We start from the raw sequence: 14,802 nt of genomic DNA, 5'->3' as shown, positions 1-14,802 counted from the left end.
TTGCTTTAGAAGGACAATTTCACTGGATAAAAAAAAATCTAGGTAGTGGCATTTTCCCCCTTTTAATTCTGTAAATATTTTATTCCACTATCTTTTTGCTCACATGGTTCCTCCATAGAGGTAGAGTTTTTCCCCTCTAACTTTTACAGACTTTCTCTTTCTTCTTGTTTTTTTTCTACTTGAATATAATATGCCTAGCTTGTTAATATTTATCCTACATGATGTTCTCTGATCTTCCTTAAAGATTTGCAGCTTAGTTTCTTTCTTTAATTTTGGAAAATCTTTAAAAATTTTTTTGTAGTCATAGATGGTCAGCATGCCCTTATTTATTTATTTATTTATTTATTTATTTATTTTTATGTAGTACTAAGCATCAAATCCAATGCCTCACGTGTGCTAGGCAAGCACTCTGACACTGAGTTATAGCCTCATCCCTAATTTTGGAAAATCTTAAGCCAGTATTACTTCAAATACTTCTTCTGTTCCTTTCTCTTTTTCTTCTCCCTCTGATATTCCCATTATGTGTATGTTTTGCCTTTGTAGTTGTTCTATACAGTCTTTGTATATTTTGTTTCATTTTTTTCCCCATCTTTTCCCCCTTTCTTTTTGGGTTTGGGAAATTTCTATGGACATAGCTTCAAGATCACTGATTCTTTTCTTGGCCATACCAAGTCTGCTAATAAATCTATTGAAGGCATCAGTCATTTCTGTTATAGTATTTTTGAGCACTTATTTTGTATTCTTTCTTAGAGTGTTATCGGCTTAGATTATACACCTGCTTTTGCATATTTTCCACTGTTCCCATTAGAACTCCAAGCATATTCATCATAGTTATTTTTAAATTTCTGGTCTGATAATTCAAAAAAAGAAAACAAAACAAAGTGTAAAGTTCTGATAATTGAAGAAGAAGAGGAGGAGGAGGAGGAATATGAAGAGGGGAGGAGGAGGAAGGAGAAGAATAAAGGAAAACAAATGAAGTGTAAGGTCTAAAAGAAGAAAGTAGCATCAGTATTCCGAATGTAAGTGATTCAAGTTAGAGCCTTAATACCAGAAAATCAAAAGTCAAAGATATTGTTTGTCCCAATATGAATCATTATGAGGTAAGTAAGCCTTTGGTGTGAGGTTTTTATGTTTCTCTAGTAAGTGATTAGGCAATGTTTACTATTTGCTATAGTAGTAAGTATCAGAGATTTTCTGTTTCCTCTTGTGCCCTTGTTATTGTACCTCTGTTGTTTTTAGGTTTCCCTAGAAACTCCTTCTTAGGGTCTGAGCTTTGCAATTCTTTCAGTTATGAGCCACTGCTATTATACAGAAGCCCTGCTGAAGTGGTGGCGACTTATGGGAGGAAGCAAAAAATTGTATAATCCTATGATTAGGTCCCACCCTTTTAGCAAGCCAGTATCCATGTGCTGTGTCTTTCAAGTGTGTTTTTTCCCAACTTAGTTAAGGCAAGAAACTGAGTTGGGTACTTTCTCTTCCACAAAGTTGGATTAGGCTCTGGTAAAGTCTTCCCCCGACCACCACCTCTATGGGTAGATCTTTATTGTGGATAACACTCTGGGCATATTTCAAAACATTTCCCCTCCTGCACAAACATGAGAGAAATTTTTGCTGATCTTCACTGAAAGATGGTGGTAGGACTTGTGGAGTAAGAGTCATGAAATTGTGAGGGCTTCTTAGACTAGTCCCTGGAAATCTCTAACTCTCAAATTAGTCCACATTCAGCCCTCATTGATTTGTTGAAATTACCATTTCAGTGTTGGTACCAGTTACTCGCTTCATCAGGTTTGGATTTAGATAAGCTGACCTGTATTCTCTATATTTGCTTTCCAATTACTGGGATGGTATTTTGCTCCTGTGGCCTCAGTTCTTTTTTGTATCAAAGAAAAATGATTGATTGTTCAGCTTGTTCAGCTATTTTGTGTGAGTGGGAGTGACAACTTTGAAGCTCTTTACATGTCAAAGTGAAAACTGGAAATATCTGTGGTCATTTTTGTTTGTTACTACTATATTTAGAAATTTCTCATAGTTTAGCTTCAGGATGGACCCGGGTTTTTGTCATAGATTGGTTGCTTAATTCTACAATAGTATCAAAATGACAAACTCTCTTCCACCCTCTTACCTCCCCAGTACAGTGTGACTTCATATGTGTATATCACCAGGGATTGAACCTAGGGTCCTGTGCCTGATAAGCAGGTGCTAAGCCACTGGTCTATACCCTACACTACATTTTCTTAAGCTGCACTACATTTTCTTAAGCAAGCTGTAATTCTAGAACACCAGTATTTTGAGGTAAATAGTTCCAGTCTAAGAGCTTAGCATGCTTGGGAGTTTCAAGTTCCTGTTCTCTACCACTGAGGCAAGGAACAGAAATGAGAAGCAATATGTGCATCAGAAAAGCCTCTACCCAAGAGTCTGCTACTCTTGGTAATCTCTGGCTTGTTTTTACCTACTCTGTGGCCATAGGCCTCCCACCTCTCTGGACTTACTGCCCTCATCTGTAATATGGAAATGAAAATCTTTTCTCTACTGGTTTGGCAAGGTATTTGAGAGGATAAGATGGGATCATGTATGGGAACATGCTTATGAAAATTTAATCATGGAGCTATACACATGAAGAATATGCATACTAAAGAACACAGAGGACATGGCTATTGGGGGAATGTTTTACTCTCTGCCCCACATCTAATTTGTCCCACTTTTTCCTGACTCCTATCATAATCATCAGAGCATGACTGTTTAGTTGGTGAACTGTGTGGAGAGGCTACTTCTCCCTTAACCCCAAATTCTCCTTCCTGGATCTGCAGGATCTCTTTTCCCATGGTGAATATCTTGCAGACTTTGGCTCAGGACACATGCCAAGCTCTCCTAGGAACTCTACACTGCATTCCTCTTGATCCATCAACAGCCCCAAAGAGGTCCTACATATTCTGCAGCTCAGCAAGTGTCCAGCTGGAAGCAAGGTTAATGCCTCCTTCCAAGTAGGGCTGGGATAATGATAGGAGCACGAGGCCTACCAGGTTGCCCCTTCCTAAGGTCTGTACTCTATAGAATACAGGTGCTCCTCAACTTACAGTGAGTTACATCTAGATAAACCCATTATAAAGTGAAAATATCATAAGCTGAAAATGCACTTAATACATTGAACCTTCTAAGCATTTAGCATCCTAGCTGAGTGAGGAAGTATCAATGGTTTCCCATCAAGATCTCCTAATTGACTGGCAGTGCAGATCACTGCCACTGCCCAGCAACATGACAGAATATTGTTCAGCATATTGCTAGCCCAAAGAAAAGATCAAAATTTAAAATTTACAGTTTCTACTGAATGTATCTGCTTTTGCACAAGAGTAAAATCAAAAAATCACATCAAAATGTTGTTGAATCAGAAACCATCTGTCTGTTATGAAGGCTTAGGGCCACTGAGTCGGCAATTCTGCAACAACAAAAACACCTTTTCAATACCTCTTGCAATGCTTTTAACTAAGCTGCCATTTTCAGAATCTACTAAATGTTGCTATTTAACACTAATCATAGTTTGTAAATCTGGTAAAATTAGGTAAATTTATGCTGATGAAGCTGTGACCTAATTCATGCAGGCAGAGTACCAGTTTCCTATCTCCTGCCCAATCACATGGTCACTTTAACACATGGTGAAGGTTGGTCCTACCTGCTTCGAGGAGACACTGGTGAGTCAAGGAAAAAGACCAGCTCTCCAGAGTGTCTAACTGAAAATGCTGTTAAATTCTCAGGAGAATTCCTGGTACATGTTAAGCCCACACTCTTATCTCTGAGCTCTATCCCGAGCCTGACACCAAGGAATTCTCAGAGCTTCCTAGGATTTGCATCATGTTTTCAAAGTGTCTTTACCTTGATCCGGACATCTCCTGTAGTACATGGGGTCCAGTTTTCCTGCCCCAGCCTTCTCTTCTTCCACCTTCATGACTATAAAGTAAAAGATGAACAAAGCCTCAAAAATGTATGCAACAAAAAAGGCCAGGATTTCAAGGACAAGTTGTCAAATCCTGTACTCAGAGTGGGAGACCTTAATGCACGTGAAAAAAACTAAAGCAAAAGAAGATTCTCAAATTTACATATATAGGTATGTGTATAAATATACATATATATGTATATATGTGTGCATTTCCAACAAATAGAACATATCTTTTTTTCAAGAAAAATGGAGCATTTACAAAGAGAGCACACATAGCAGGCCACAAAAAGCCTTAGTATTTCTATTGTGTGTTACTAAAAATAATTTCTAGTCATGATTTGATAGAAAATCACAATGGAAATTATTAAATATTTGGAACTCAACATTTTCAACTACTATATATTTAAATGTATGGAATGCAGCACACTTAGAAGGAATTAGAAAGAAGGAGAAAAGGGGGGAGGGAGGGAGAAGGAAAGAAGGGAAGTAAATAAATGTGATAAGCATTCAACTAAAGAAGCCAAAAGAACAAGAACTAAAACCCAAAGAAAAGAAAGTAGAAGAATGTAAATATAAAAGATAAAAGCAGAAAATAGAAAACAAGTATAAAGATGATTAATAAATCCAAGGGCAATTATTTGGAAAGATTATTTACAAGGCACGCTACACAAGATGACTCCAGAATAAAAGAGAATATTCACAAAGTAACAACATAAGGAATGAAAAAAAGGACATAACTAAAAATAGAGTAGAGAATTCAAGGATTATAAGAGAAACCTATGAAAAAAATTCATGCAAATGGACTTTAAAACTTAGATAAAATAGCTGCCATTACTGTGCCAGGCTCTATTTTAAATGCTTTGTGTGTACTACTTAACTGAATTTTCTCAACAACAACTAAGAGATAAGTAACATTATTATTACCACTTTGCTCTCTTTTTATGGTCTTAGAAATCAAATCCAGGTCCTCACACACGCTAAGCAAGTACTCTACCATTGAATTATAATCCTATTCTGATTATTTCTATTTTATTGATGAGCAAACTGAGGAAAACAGAGCTTAAATTAATGTCCAGATGGAGAAATAGGTTCAAACCCATATAGTCTATTTCTAGAACTATATCTTTTAGTCATAAGGTTAATAAAAGATACTTTACTATAAAAATAACGGAAATTTCAAAATTAACTTAAAAAGAATTAGAAAACATGAATCAACAATAACTATTAATAATAGATTCAAAAGGGTCATCATTGGTTTTTCTACTTTTGTAGAAAAATAAATAAATACCAGGAACACATTTAAAAAAAAAAAGCTTTATCTGAACTTTCAGGGATTAGATAGCTTCTACTTATGCAAAATGTTTCTTAAAAATAGAAAAAGAGGAAATCAGAGGCAGTAGTTACAACTGAAGACCAGGATGTACAGTGGTACTGAAGACAGGGGAATTTCTTTGAGAATCTTCCTAAAAAGTCAGTTAAATCTTCAGATCTCAACCAAGTGTGGTGAGCCCACCTAAAATCCCAAAAACTCAGGAGGCTGAGGCAGGAGGATCTCAAGTTTGAGGCCAGCCTTAGCAATTTAGAAAAATAAAAAAAAAAAAAAATATATATATATATATATATATATATATATAGAGAGAGAGAGAGAGAGAGAGAGAGAGAGGGAGAGAGAGAGAGAGAGGGAGGGAGGGCGGGCTGGAGATGTAGCTGAGTGGTAAAACGCCCCTGTGTTCAATCACTAGTGTTACAGAGGGAAAAAAAAAAAACTCAGATTTCTTCTAGGCTTCAAACTCCTGGAAGAAGGAGAGGCTAAATCTGAAGGCCCCTAGATAGCTAAGAAGGAAAGGGAGTGAAATAAAGACTGTTACTCCACAGTTCTCTGCTTATCTGGTCCCTAGAAAATAAATGAAGCTTAGATCCTCCAGGTAAGAGACTGGAAGACTTACAGATTCTATATTTTGGGGACCTCTAACAAAATGGGGAAGGTTCCATCCAACTGTCCACTGTAAGCTCATCATTCAATAAGTTCGGCCTGTCCACACAGACTTGACAGCTCCACTCCAAATATGAGCAGGCAGACAGGAATCACCAGAATGACAGAGACCAAAATCGACAAGAAGGGGAAGTCCTAGGAGAAAGGAGCCAAGGAACCATAGAAAGCAGAGAAAGAAAACATTAAAAGCAACCTCCATAATTAACATTTCTAAGACAAGAAAAAGCATTGAATCTATGACAAAAATAAAAGTAGAATGCTATAAACCTGGAACTTTCAAATAGGAAAGAATACTTGGCAATTAAAATTCTAGAAGAAAAACTTTTAATAAAAGAGAACATAAAGCTGAAGGAATATGTCAATATGTCAGGTAATAGAACACAAATATAAAGATATATACATATATATACTCACACACACATACATACAGACACACACACACACACATATTTATATTCAGGTAAGACTGCAAGTCACATCATCATGAAGTGTTAGAACATCATGGGTTAAGAGTACTTACCAAAAAAAAAAAAAAAACCCTAAAAAACAAAAATTAAAAAAAAATCTTAAAAGCTTCCAGAAGAAAATAAGTCACCTACAAAGAATAAGACATGAGAATTGTCATTATCTCCATCACTACAGTGGAAGCTACAAGAGAGTACCTCCAAATGTGAGAAAAAAAATATTTCCAATTTAGAACTCCAGTCCCAAACAAGCTATCGATCAAATATAAAAGTAGATTAAGGGCACTTTAAGACATAAAAATGCCTCAAAAATTTACTTATTATGACTTTTTCCCTCAGGAAATGATTGAAGGAAGAACTTCAGCAAGATGAAGGAATATTAAGAAAGGAATACAGCCAGGATTTGGGAAATGAAATTTACCTCAAAAGACTGGGGCTATAGCTCAGTTGGTAGAATGCTTGTCTCACATGCACAAGGTCCTGGGTTCAATCCCTAGCACCAAAAAAAAAAAAAAAAAAAAAAGGCTGGCAAGGTAGCTGGGTGCAGTGGAGCAAACCTGTAATCCCAGCAACCTTGGGGGCTGAGGCAGGAGGATTACATGTTCAAAGCCAGCCTCAGCAACTTAGCAAGACCCTAAGCAACTTAGTGAGACCCTGTGTCAAAATAAAACATCAAAAAGGCTGGGGATGTGGCTCAGTGATTAAGCATCCTGGGTTCAATTCCTGGTACCAAAAAAAAAAAAAAAAGAGAGAGAGAGAGAGAGAGAGAGAAGAGAGAGAGAGACTGGCAAAGTGAAGTTCTAGCAGAGGAGCCACACAGAGGCTCAGAAAACAATGAGGATGTCTTAGAGCAGGCTCTGGACATGATGTATTCAAGAAAAAATTATCTTGATATATTTGACTGACGTATTTGAGAGGATATCAAAAATCTGTCAAGAATAAAGAGTTAGAAAAACGGAAAGTAAAGATGGCACCCTCTACTCAACTGTAATCAATATTTTTACAGTCCTAGTAAATAAAAGTAAATATTAATTTTTAAAAAATTGTGATATTAGCAGGTACCCACCAATATGACTATCATTGCCTACTGATCTTGGCAGGTACTTATTCTTCATGGTCAGCTACACTCTAATTGGTCAGTGTCAATGTCATATTGATTGTTAAATACTTTGAATATCACCACCAGACGATGGAGAGATGAAAGATGGCATAGGACATCTGTGGTGGATGCTATAAACTACCTTTCTGATATCATCTCACTTTCTGCTCTGATTGGATTCAAGGCAGCCCTGTGGCCAACTAAAAATAATCACTTCCCCAAGATGCCCTTTAGCTGTTTCTGGCTAAAGAAATATCAGAAAGATCTGGGAAGAGTCCCTTCCTAGATAAAGTCTCTACAAAAGAAAGTCCCTTTGCTTTTCCTTCTTTCTTTCCAGATAGCATTTATAGATTCAGCAAATCAAAATAGTTTGCCCAGTTGAATTTGAATTTCAGATAAATGACAATTTTTCATGTAAGTTATATCCCATGCAATTTTTAGGCTCTATTTGTACTAAAAAAAAATTCATTGACAGCTGAAATTTAATTTTAACTATGCAAACTATGTTTTATCTGGCAAACTATTCCTGGAGTGTAGAGAATGAAGGTCATAAGCTAACTACAAATTCACATGGAGGAAGAAGTCAGGTTCTTAATGTCTTCATACTACCAGTGTTGGATATCTTGTACTTCAACATCTTGTTATGGAGAACAATGAAACATTTTACCTGTTTAAACTACTATCTATCTTTTGTCATTCAACCACATATGAGTCATATTGTTAGGGGACAGATAGATGAGGATGGTGGGAACACTAGGTTAAGAGAAAAATTCTATAAAATGGACCCACTGTGCTGACCCCCACATGCTTTCTTTGCCAAAAAGCAATTTTCCTGCAGCCCTGCCTGGCCTAAGTGGACAGGATATGTCATATTCCTCAGCAAACTACCTGTTATCTGCAAGGAAATGCGGACATGAAATAACATTGATAAGAGGAAGTTAGTTGAATGGAGAGACTTTTGTGACCCTTTGCACAGACCAGATTCTGGAAGATAAGGATAGTTCCTCCTAACCATAAAATCTATAAGAATGTATGATTAAGAAGCCAATTAGAAGGTTCCGCATGAGCTAAGGGGACCTAGAGTTGCCATGACATTGGGGACTTGAAAGTCTGATGTCATCTTGCTGTCAGTCAAAAGTCAAGAGGAGGACCTGGGCAGGACTCTCTGGAAGATTCTCTAGGATCTTCATAAAACTGAAATACAGGAGAGACACATCATTTCCTCTCCTCTCTGAGAGGATCCAGTCTCCCCCTTGAGAATTTCCTTTTCCCTTTTCCTAGCCCTTCAACAAAACATGCTTATTACTCCAAGCAATATGTCTGAAATCTTTCTGACTTGGTCGCAAGAATCAGGGTTTAAATAGGAGGATCTTCAAACTGCCTCAGTTTCTCAAAAGGCTTTAGCTCTGAAACAATGTCACAAAAGACTCGGGTAATCAAGTTTTAAGTAGGCAAATAATATGCTATATTAGGGCATTCTTTTAGTAAGGAAAGAAAGGAGAAATGGCATTGAGTGATCATCTAGAAGTGTCTCCTACATTGTCCAACATTCATTCCCTTCTCTTCTTCCCTGTTTATAGAACTCCATTTTGTTCAGGTAGTGACACAGGCCCTTGATTGCCAATAGTTACTTTCCCCAACCCTAGGCATGAATTCCATAACAAGCATAAATCTCAGAAACATAATGATTTTAAAAAGCAAGTTATAAAAAGTTACAAAGAACTATTTATACAAAATTTTAAAACATGTAAAACACCACCAATCTTGCTTATTTTTTACATTTATAAGTATGAAATCATGTAGAGAATCAACACACACTAGTTTCAGTTTACCTCCAGGAGAGGTAAGATTTAATAATGTTATTTTACTTATATCTTCCATGTTTTACATAAATAAATTATTATTGTTGTTGTTCTATATATAATCAACAGAAAAGCTAAAAAGAAGCCTTTTTGGTTGGATTTTGGAAGTGTCACTTTGAAGTATGAGAAAAGCCAGGATGGAGTTCCATTGCTTTTTATCATAAGCTCTTACATGTTTTAATTGGTTTTTTGAATTATGGCTCTACATTACTTTTATCTTAAAATTTAAGGCAAATAGTTTAATATGATACATGTGTTCCCACTTTATGTGATAATTATATCCTTGAAAATTCATGATTAAATCTACTTGTTCAAAGTGAATCATGTTTCTTTTTTAAGCTTTTTTTTTGTTTTAATGTCATAGAAGACTGTAAAATATATTTATGCACTTTGATATATCATAGTAAATTGTATTTTAAAAAATTTTAGTTGTAGATGAACACAATACCTTTATTTGATTTATTTATTTCCATGGTGCTGAGAATCGAACCCAGTGCCTCATACTTGAGAGGCAAGCACTCTGCCACTGAGCCACAATCCCAGGCCATGAATTATATTTTTGTTGTTGTTCTGTATTGCCCTAGGGATTGAACCCAGGGCCTTTTTATTTTTTCTTAAATATTTTTAGTTGTAAATGGACACAATAAGTTTATTTTGCTTTTTTTGATGTGATATTGAGGATCGAATCCAGTGCTTCACACATGCTAGACAGGAGCTCTACCACTGAGCCACACCTCCAGCCCCCTGAACCCACCATCTTGCACTAAATGCTCTACCCCTGAGCTACTTCCCCAGACCAGCAATTTGAAGCAGTAGTTCTCAAACTCAAGGGTGCCTCAGAGTCACTTTAGCACTTGTTAAAATGTAGCATGTCAATCCCACTCCAGAATTTTGAATTCAGTAGATCTGGGGTAGAGACTGGGAATTTGCATTTTCAATAAGCAGCTATAGCTATAGCTGCTGATCTAGGGGCACTTTTAAAATCACCATTTTAAAGGCAATAACTCCTTATGTGTAATTTTTCCATATTTTTATTGGTGCATTATAGTTGTACATAATGGTAGGACTTGTTATTACATATTTACACATATACACAACAAATAATTTGGCCAGCATTATTCCCATTATTTCTTCTTTCTCTCCCCTTCTTCCTGCCCCACCCCCATTCCCTTTCCTCTACTCTAATGATCTCCCTTTGATTTTCATGAGATCTTCTCCTCATCACCTTTCTTTTCCTTTGTCCTTTCTAGCTTCCACATGAGAGAAAACATACCAACTACCCTTGACCTTCAGAGTCTAATTTGTATTTTCCATTAAATTGGGCCTATTTTTAAAAAAATTGGTCAAGCTATCCACCATAGTGTGAAGAGTACAGAGAAGCTGAGTAATAGACTCCCTTTTCCACATAAAAGCTCTTATAAGTGGTTTAGTGGAGGCTAATTCCACCTTTCTCCAACCCCAATCAGGAAAAGCCACATGTATCAGCCTGGCCAATCAAACACTCCCTATTCCCAGCCACAGAGATTGTGGGCCCATCAGAATTTCCAGGACAGTTCTGTTTGATCCATCCCCAGTACTGCTCACTCTGGCACTGCTAAACTGATAAGCTTGGGGGCTACTATTGAGCCTGTCATATAGAGGGAGGTATTCAAGAGAAGAAAATCAGAGAAGTGCTCACTTGATGATTCCCAGAGTTTGTTAATCCTGAACTGACCTTCTCAGTTGTGTTGAGCTGTTAAATTTACATTATTTTTTTCTCATCTTTGAATTGGGTTTTTGATGTTTTAAACATCAGAAAATAATTTTCCAGCATGTTTTAAAAATTTTATATATATATATATATATATATATATATATATATATATATATGTTGTAGATGGATACAATACCTTATTTTATTTGTTTATTTTTATTTTTATGTGGTGCCAGGGATCGAACCCAGTGCCTCATGCCTGCTAAGAAGCACTCTACCATTGAGCCACAACCCCATCCCCTAAAAATGTGTTCTTTCATATTTGAAGTACTCTGGGCTCTCAGATTGGGAAAAAATTAAATACAAAATGATGATACAGACACAAATAGAGATGAGAACTCCATAAAACTGGAAGTGTGCTGTGTCAGTTAGCTTCTCATCTCTATAACCAAAATACCTGACAAGAACAACTCAGAGCAGGAAAAGTTTTCTTTGTCATACAGTTTCAGAAGTTCAGTCCATGATAGGCTGATTCTATTGCTCTGGTCCAAAGTGAGGCAGAATATTATGGCAGAAGGGTGTGGTGGAAAAGCACTGCTCCACTCCTGGCAGCCAGGAAGCAGAGAGAGTACAAAGGTGCTGCAGGAAAGATGAGCCTTTCCAGGGCACACCCCCAGTAATGCACCACCCCCAGTGATACACCTCCTCCAGCCATGCCCCACATACTTATAGTTACTACTGAGTTAATCCATTCAAACTAGAGTGAATTGGGTAGGTTACATCTCTCGTAATCTAATCATTTCAACTCTGAATATTCTTGCATTAACACAGAGCTTCTGGGAGACACCTTATAGCCAAACCATAACATAAGGAGATACGATGTAGCTAATGTTCAGGTAGATGCATATCTCCCAGTTCTGGACCAGATGACACCATTGACTCGTCACCTCCTCTATGCTGGTTCCTACTTTCTCACAGCTTGAAAAAAGTTCCCTTCCAGATATGTGCAGAATCAGGAGAACCCAAGCTACCCCTAATCATCAAAGGAAGCCATTCATCTGAAACTGAGTGTTGGCCATATGGGAAGTGTTTGGGTTAGTTACTGCTCTGATCAGCAGCTTCACTGCCCACCAAAAAAAGCCCTGACCTAATTTATGAAACAATTTCTATCTCTATCATTTTATATAATGTATATTAATCAAATATTGGATATTTTGCTTTTATAATCTCATTTGATCTTCACTATAATTCAGTGAAACACATAATTTTCATCTCCATTTACATATGAGGAAATTGAAACAAAAAGAAGTAAGTAATTTGTCCTTGGTCATAGAGCCAGTCATGGTGGAGTCAAGATTCAAATAGATTCTTTCTGATTCACAAACCCAAGGAAGTAAGGGAGAAATGGAGGGAGGGATGGGAAGGGAAAGAAAAGAAAAGAAGGGAAGAAAAGAGGAGAAGAGAGTGAAGATGTGAGAGGTGGAGGGTGTCTGGTATAGGTTTCTGATAGCCTTCCACTTCTGAGTCCCAGGCTTATACTGAAGTCTGCCTAAATTCCTGTACACAAAACAACCCCCCGCCAATGGCCTCATAATAAGACCCTCTTTTCTTTTCACTAGCTTTAGTTGATTTGAGTTACTTTTGCCCAGAAATACTAACCAGTAAAACCATCCACTATAATATGTTGCCAAAGGAATTGTGGTGATGGTCCCAGCGTGTGGAAGAACTCATAAGCAAGTGGGAGAATTTGTAAGGGCAGCTTTTCCTACCACCAGGCTCTCCACTGCCATGGTCACCATTATTTTCCCATCTATCTTCAGATTATAAATCACCTTGGTCTTAAGCATGACTCTACAATGAGATCAGACTAAATCTTTTACTTTCCTGGTCATTCAGAGGCTCCTTTCCATTTCACTTCCCCTACCACTACCCCGGAATTACATCTGGGATACCATATTCAATACCTAAGAATCTAAAATGCTACTGACAAAATCAATACTCTAAGTCTAGAAGGCTGAGAACCAGAATGCTACCCTTGAAAATGAAGCTCAAGGCCCCCTCCCCAAATAGCTGTCACATGCAGCACAGAAAAAGGGTAATGATAACAACCATCCCAAAGATGCCCAGCATGTTTTAGTCATCAAAACCATGGTTATGGAATTATCTGCCAGTTAAATACCCACTCCTTCCCTATCCACAAGGATTCATCAGTTCAATTCAACAAATACTCATTGAGTATCCAATTTTATTCCAGATATTTGTTCTAGATGCTGGAAACAAACAGAACAAAACAGCTTAATTATAGGGAGGAAGGGCAAAGTATGGTAATAAATCTTCAAGATTAGACATCCATGTCCCTGGCAGAAAAATAACTAGAAAAAAATGTTTGCACTACACTCATTAATCAGCCCTTTGAGAGCTTTTTCCTTCTACCCTGTATTTTAAAGGCATTTGACCTTAACATCTAAGAAGTAGACCAGTCCACATGACATCTGGTGAGCCCTTTTGATGGCCCAGAGTATTTCAGAAAGGACTCCCCCAAGGGTCAACCTGGAATTATTTTTGTGAACTGAATCAACAAGAATGACACTGAATCTTGCTGGGTTTTAGGAAGCTAAGTTAGAAGCCAGGGAAACACCACCTTCCAACTGTGGTTTGTCCATTGCCTCAGGGCCTGCAGAGCAAACACCCACGCATGCCCCTGGAGAGGAAGGACAAAACAAGCAAATATCCATAAGCAACCTAGCAATAATAAAACCAGGTACCATATTCAAAACCCAGAAACAAAAATGTCTAATGAAATAAGGCTAGTCCCTATTCTGTTTCTATTCAGAGGTGTTATCTATTTACTTTATTTATTTTAACAGTTGTAATCTATTTCCCCAAACTTCTCTGGGAAAGAAGAGAGCCTCAGGCTTTTCACCTACTTTGAAAATATTTCAACCAATCTCACACATTTGGCAAACACAACAGAAATTTATATGCCCCGAAGAGAAAGATTCTCAGTTCCATCAAATGAGAACAATATAGAACTAATCCACCAGGCTGTCAGAGAGTATGAGTCTCCGAACTTTTTTTGTTAATTTGAAATGAAAATTGCATCCAAAACTGTGAACAAATACAGTATAAGTTTTAAAGGAAAGGCAAGCATCCAATGCTCATTTGAAGGATTTACCCAGCTTTCCTGGTATTTCTCCTTCTCAGTGTGTCGGAAACTCACTTTTAAATGCTCTGTTCATACTAGGAAGCACATTTGCCTCACCTCAATGACTTCATCTACTCTCTGAAGCTTCCAGCTGCAAACTTACCTTCCTGTTCTTAGTGCTGGAAACCAGGATCCAAGTCCCAGGGAGGTCAGAGCCACTTGCTCTATTCCTGTTGGGTAGCACGAAGGGCTCTCTGTGGTTTCCAGGCTGAACTGTATTTGGGGCATCGGAGATTGACTTCTGGGGCTCAGTGGCGGCATGCCATGTGACCAGAGTGGGGGAAGGGACACTCCTGCAGGGTCAGGGACAAATGCCGGGTTGGCTGACTGACCAGGGTAGGGCAGGGTCTGAATAGAGTCATAGGTTGATGACTTTGCTCCAAATTTCTTCTTGGATTTTAACTTGAAGATCTTTTTATGGCTGTGGTATATTCCAGCCTTATTTTTCAAATGCCAGTTTATCGATCTGCATGGTTTTTATCCCAGGTCTTTTTTGGATTCTGACTTAGAGGGATGTTAAAGCTACAAGAAAACTAGAGATTATCTACCCCTACT

General features: G+C 37.6%; 1 protein-coding gene across 5 annotated transcripts in view; it reads right to left on the bottom strand.

Annotated features, from left to right (window-relative positions):
* The window catches only part of Slc4a5 (solute carrier family 4 member 5), a 101,477-nt gene extending 86,983 nt beyond the window's left edge, over positions 1 to 14,494 (bottom strand). For 4 of the 5 annotated variants that reach the window (XM_021729130.3, XM_021729131.3, XM_021729133.3 and 1 more), the window contains exons 1-2: positions 14,351 to 14,494; positions 3,868 to 3,942 (exon numbers count right to left, since the gene is read on the bottom strand). In XM_021729130.3, the coding sequence (XP_021584805.1) occupies positions 3,868 to 3,940 (73 nt within the window). In that variant the 5' untranslated portion in view covers positions 3,941 to 3,942; positions 14,351 to 14,494. The remainder of the gene's footprint in view (positions 1 to 3,867; positions 3,943 to 14,350) is intronic. The other variant, XM_040270974.2, reaches the window with a different exon arrangement.
* Positions 14,495 to 14,802: the final 308 nt, after the last annotated feature.

The sequence above is a fragment of the Ictidomys tridecemlineatus genome, chromosome 12, assembly GCF_052094955.1.
Source record: "Ictidomys tridecemlineatus isolate mIctTri1 chromosome 12, mIctTri1.hap1, whole genome shotgun sequence".
NCBI classification, from domain to species: domain Eukaryota; kingdom Metazoa; phylum Chordata; class Mammalia; order Rodentia; family Sciuridae; genus Ictidomys; species Ictidomys tridecemlineatus.
The sequence above is the reverse complement of the archived record's forward strand: the minus strand, read 5'-3'. Positions and strand labels throughout refer to the sequence as shown.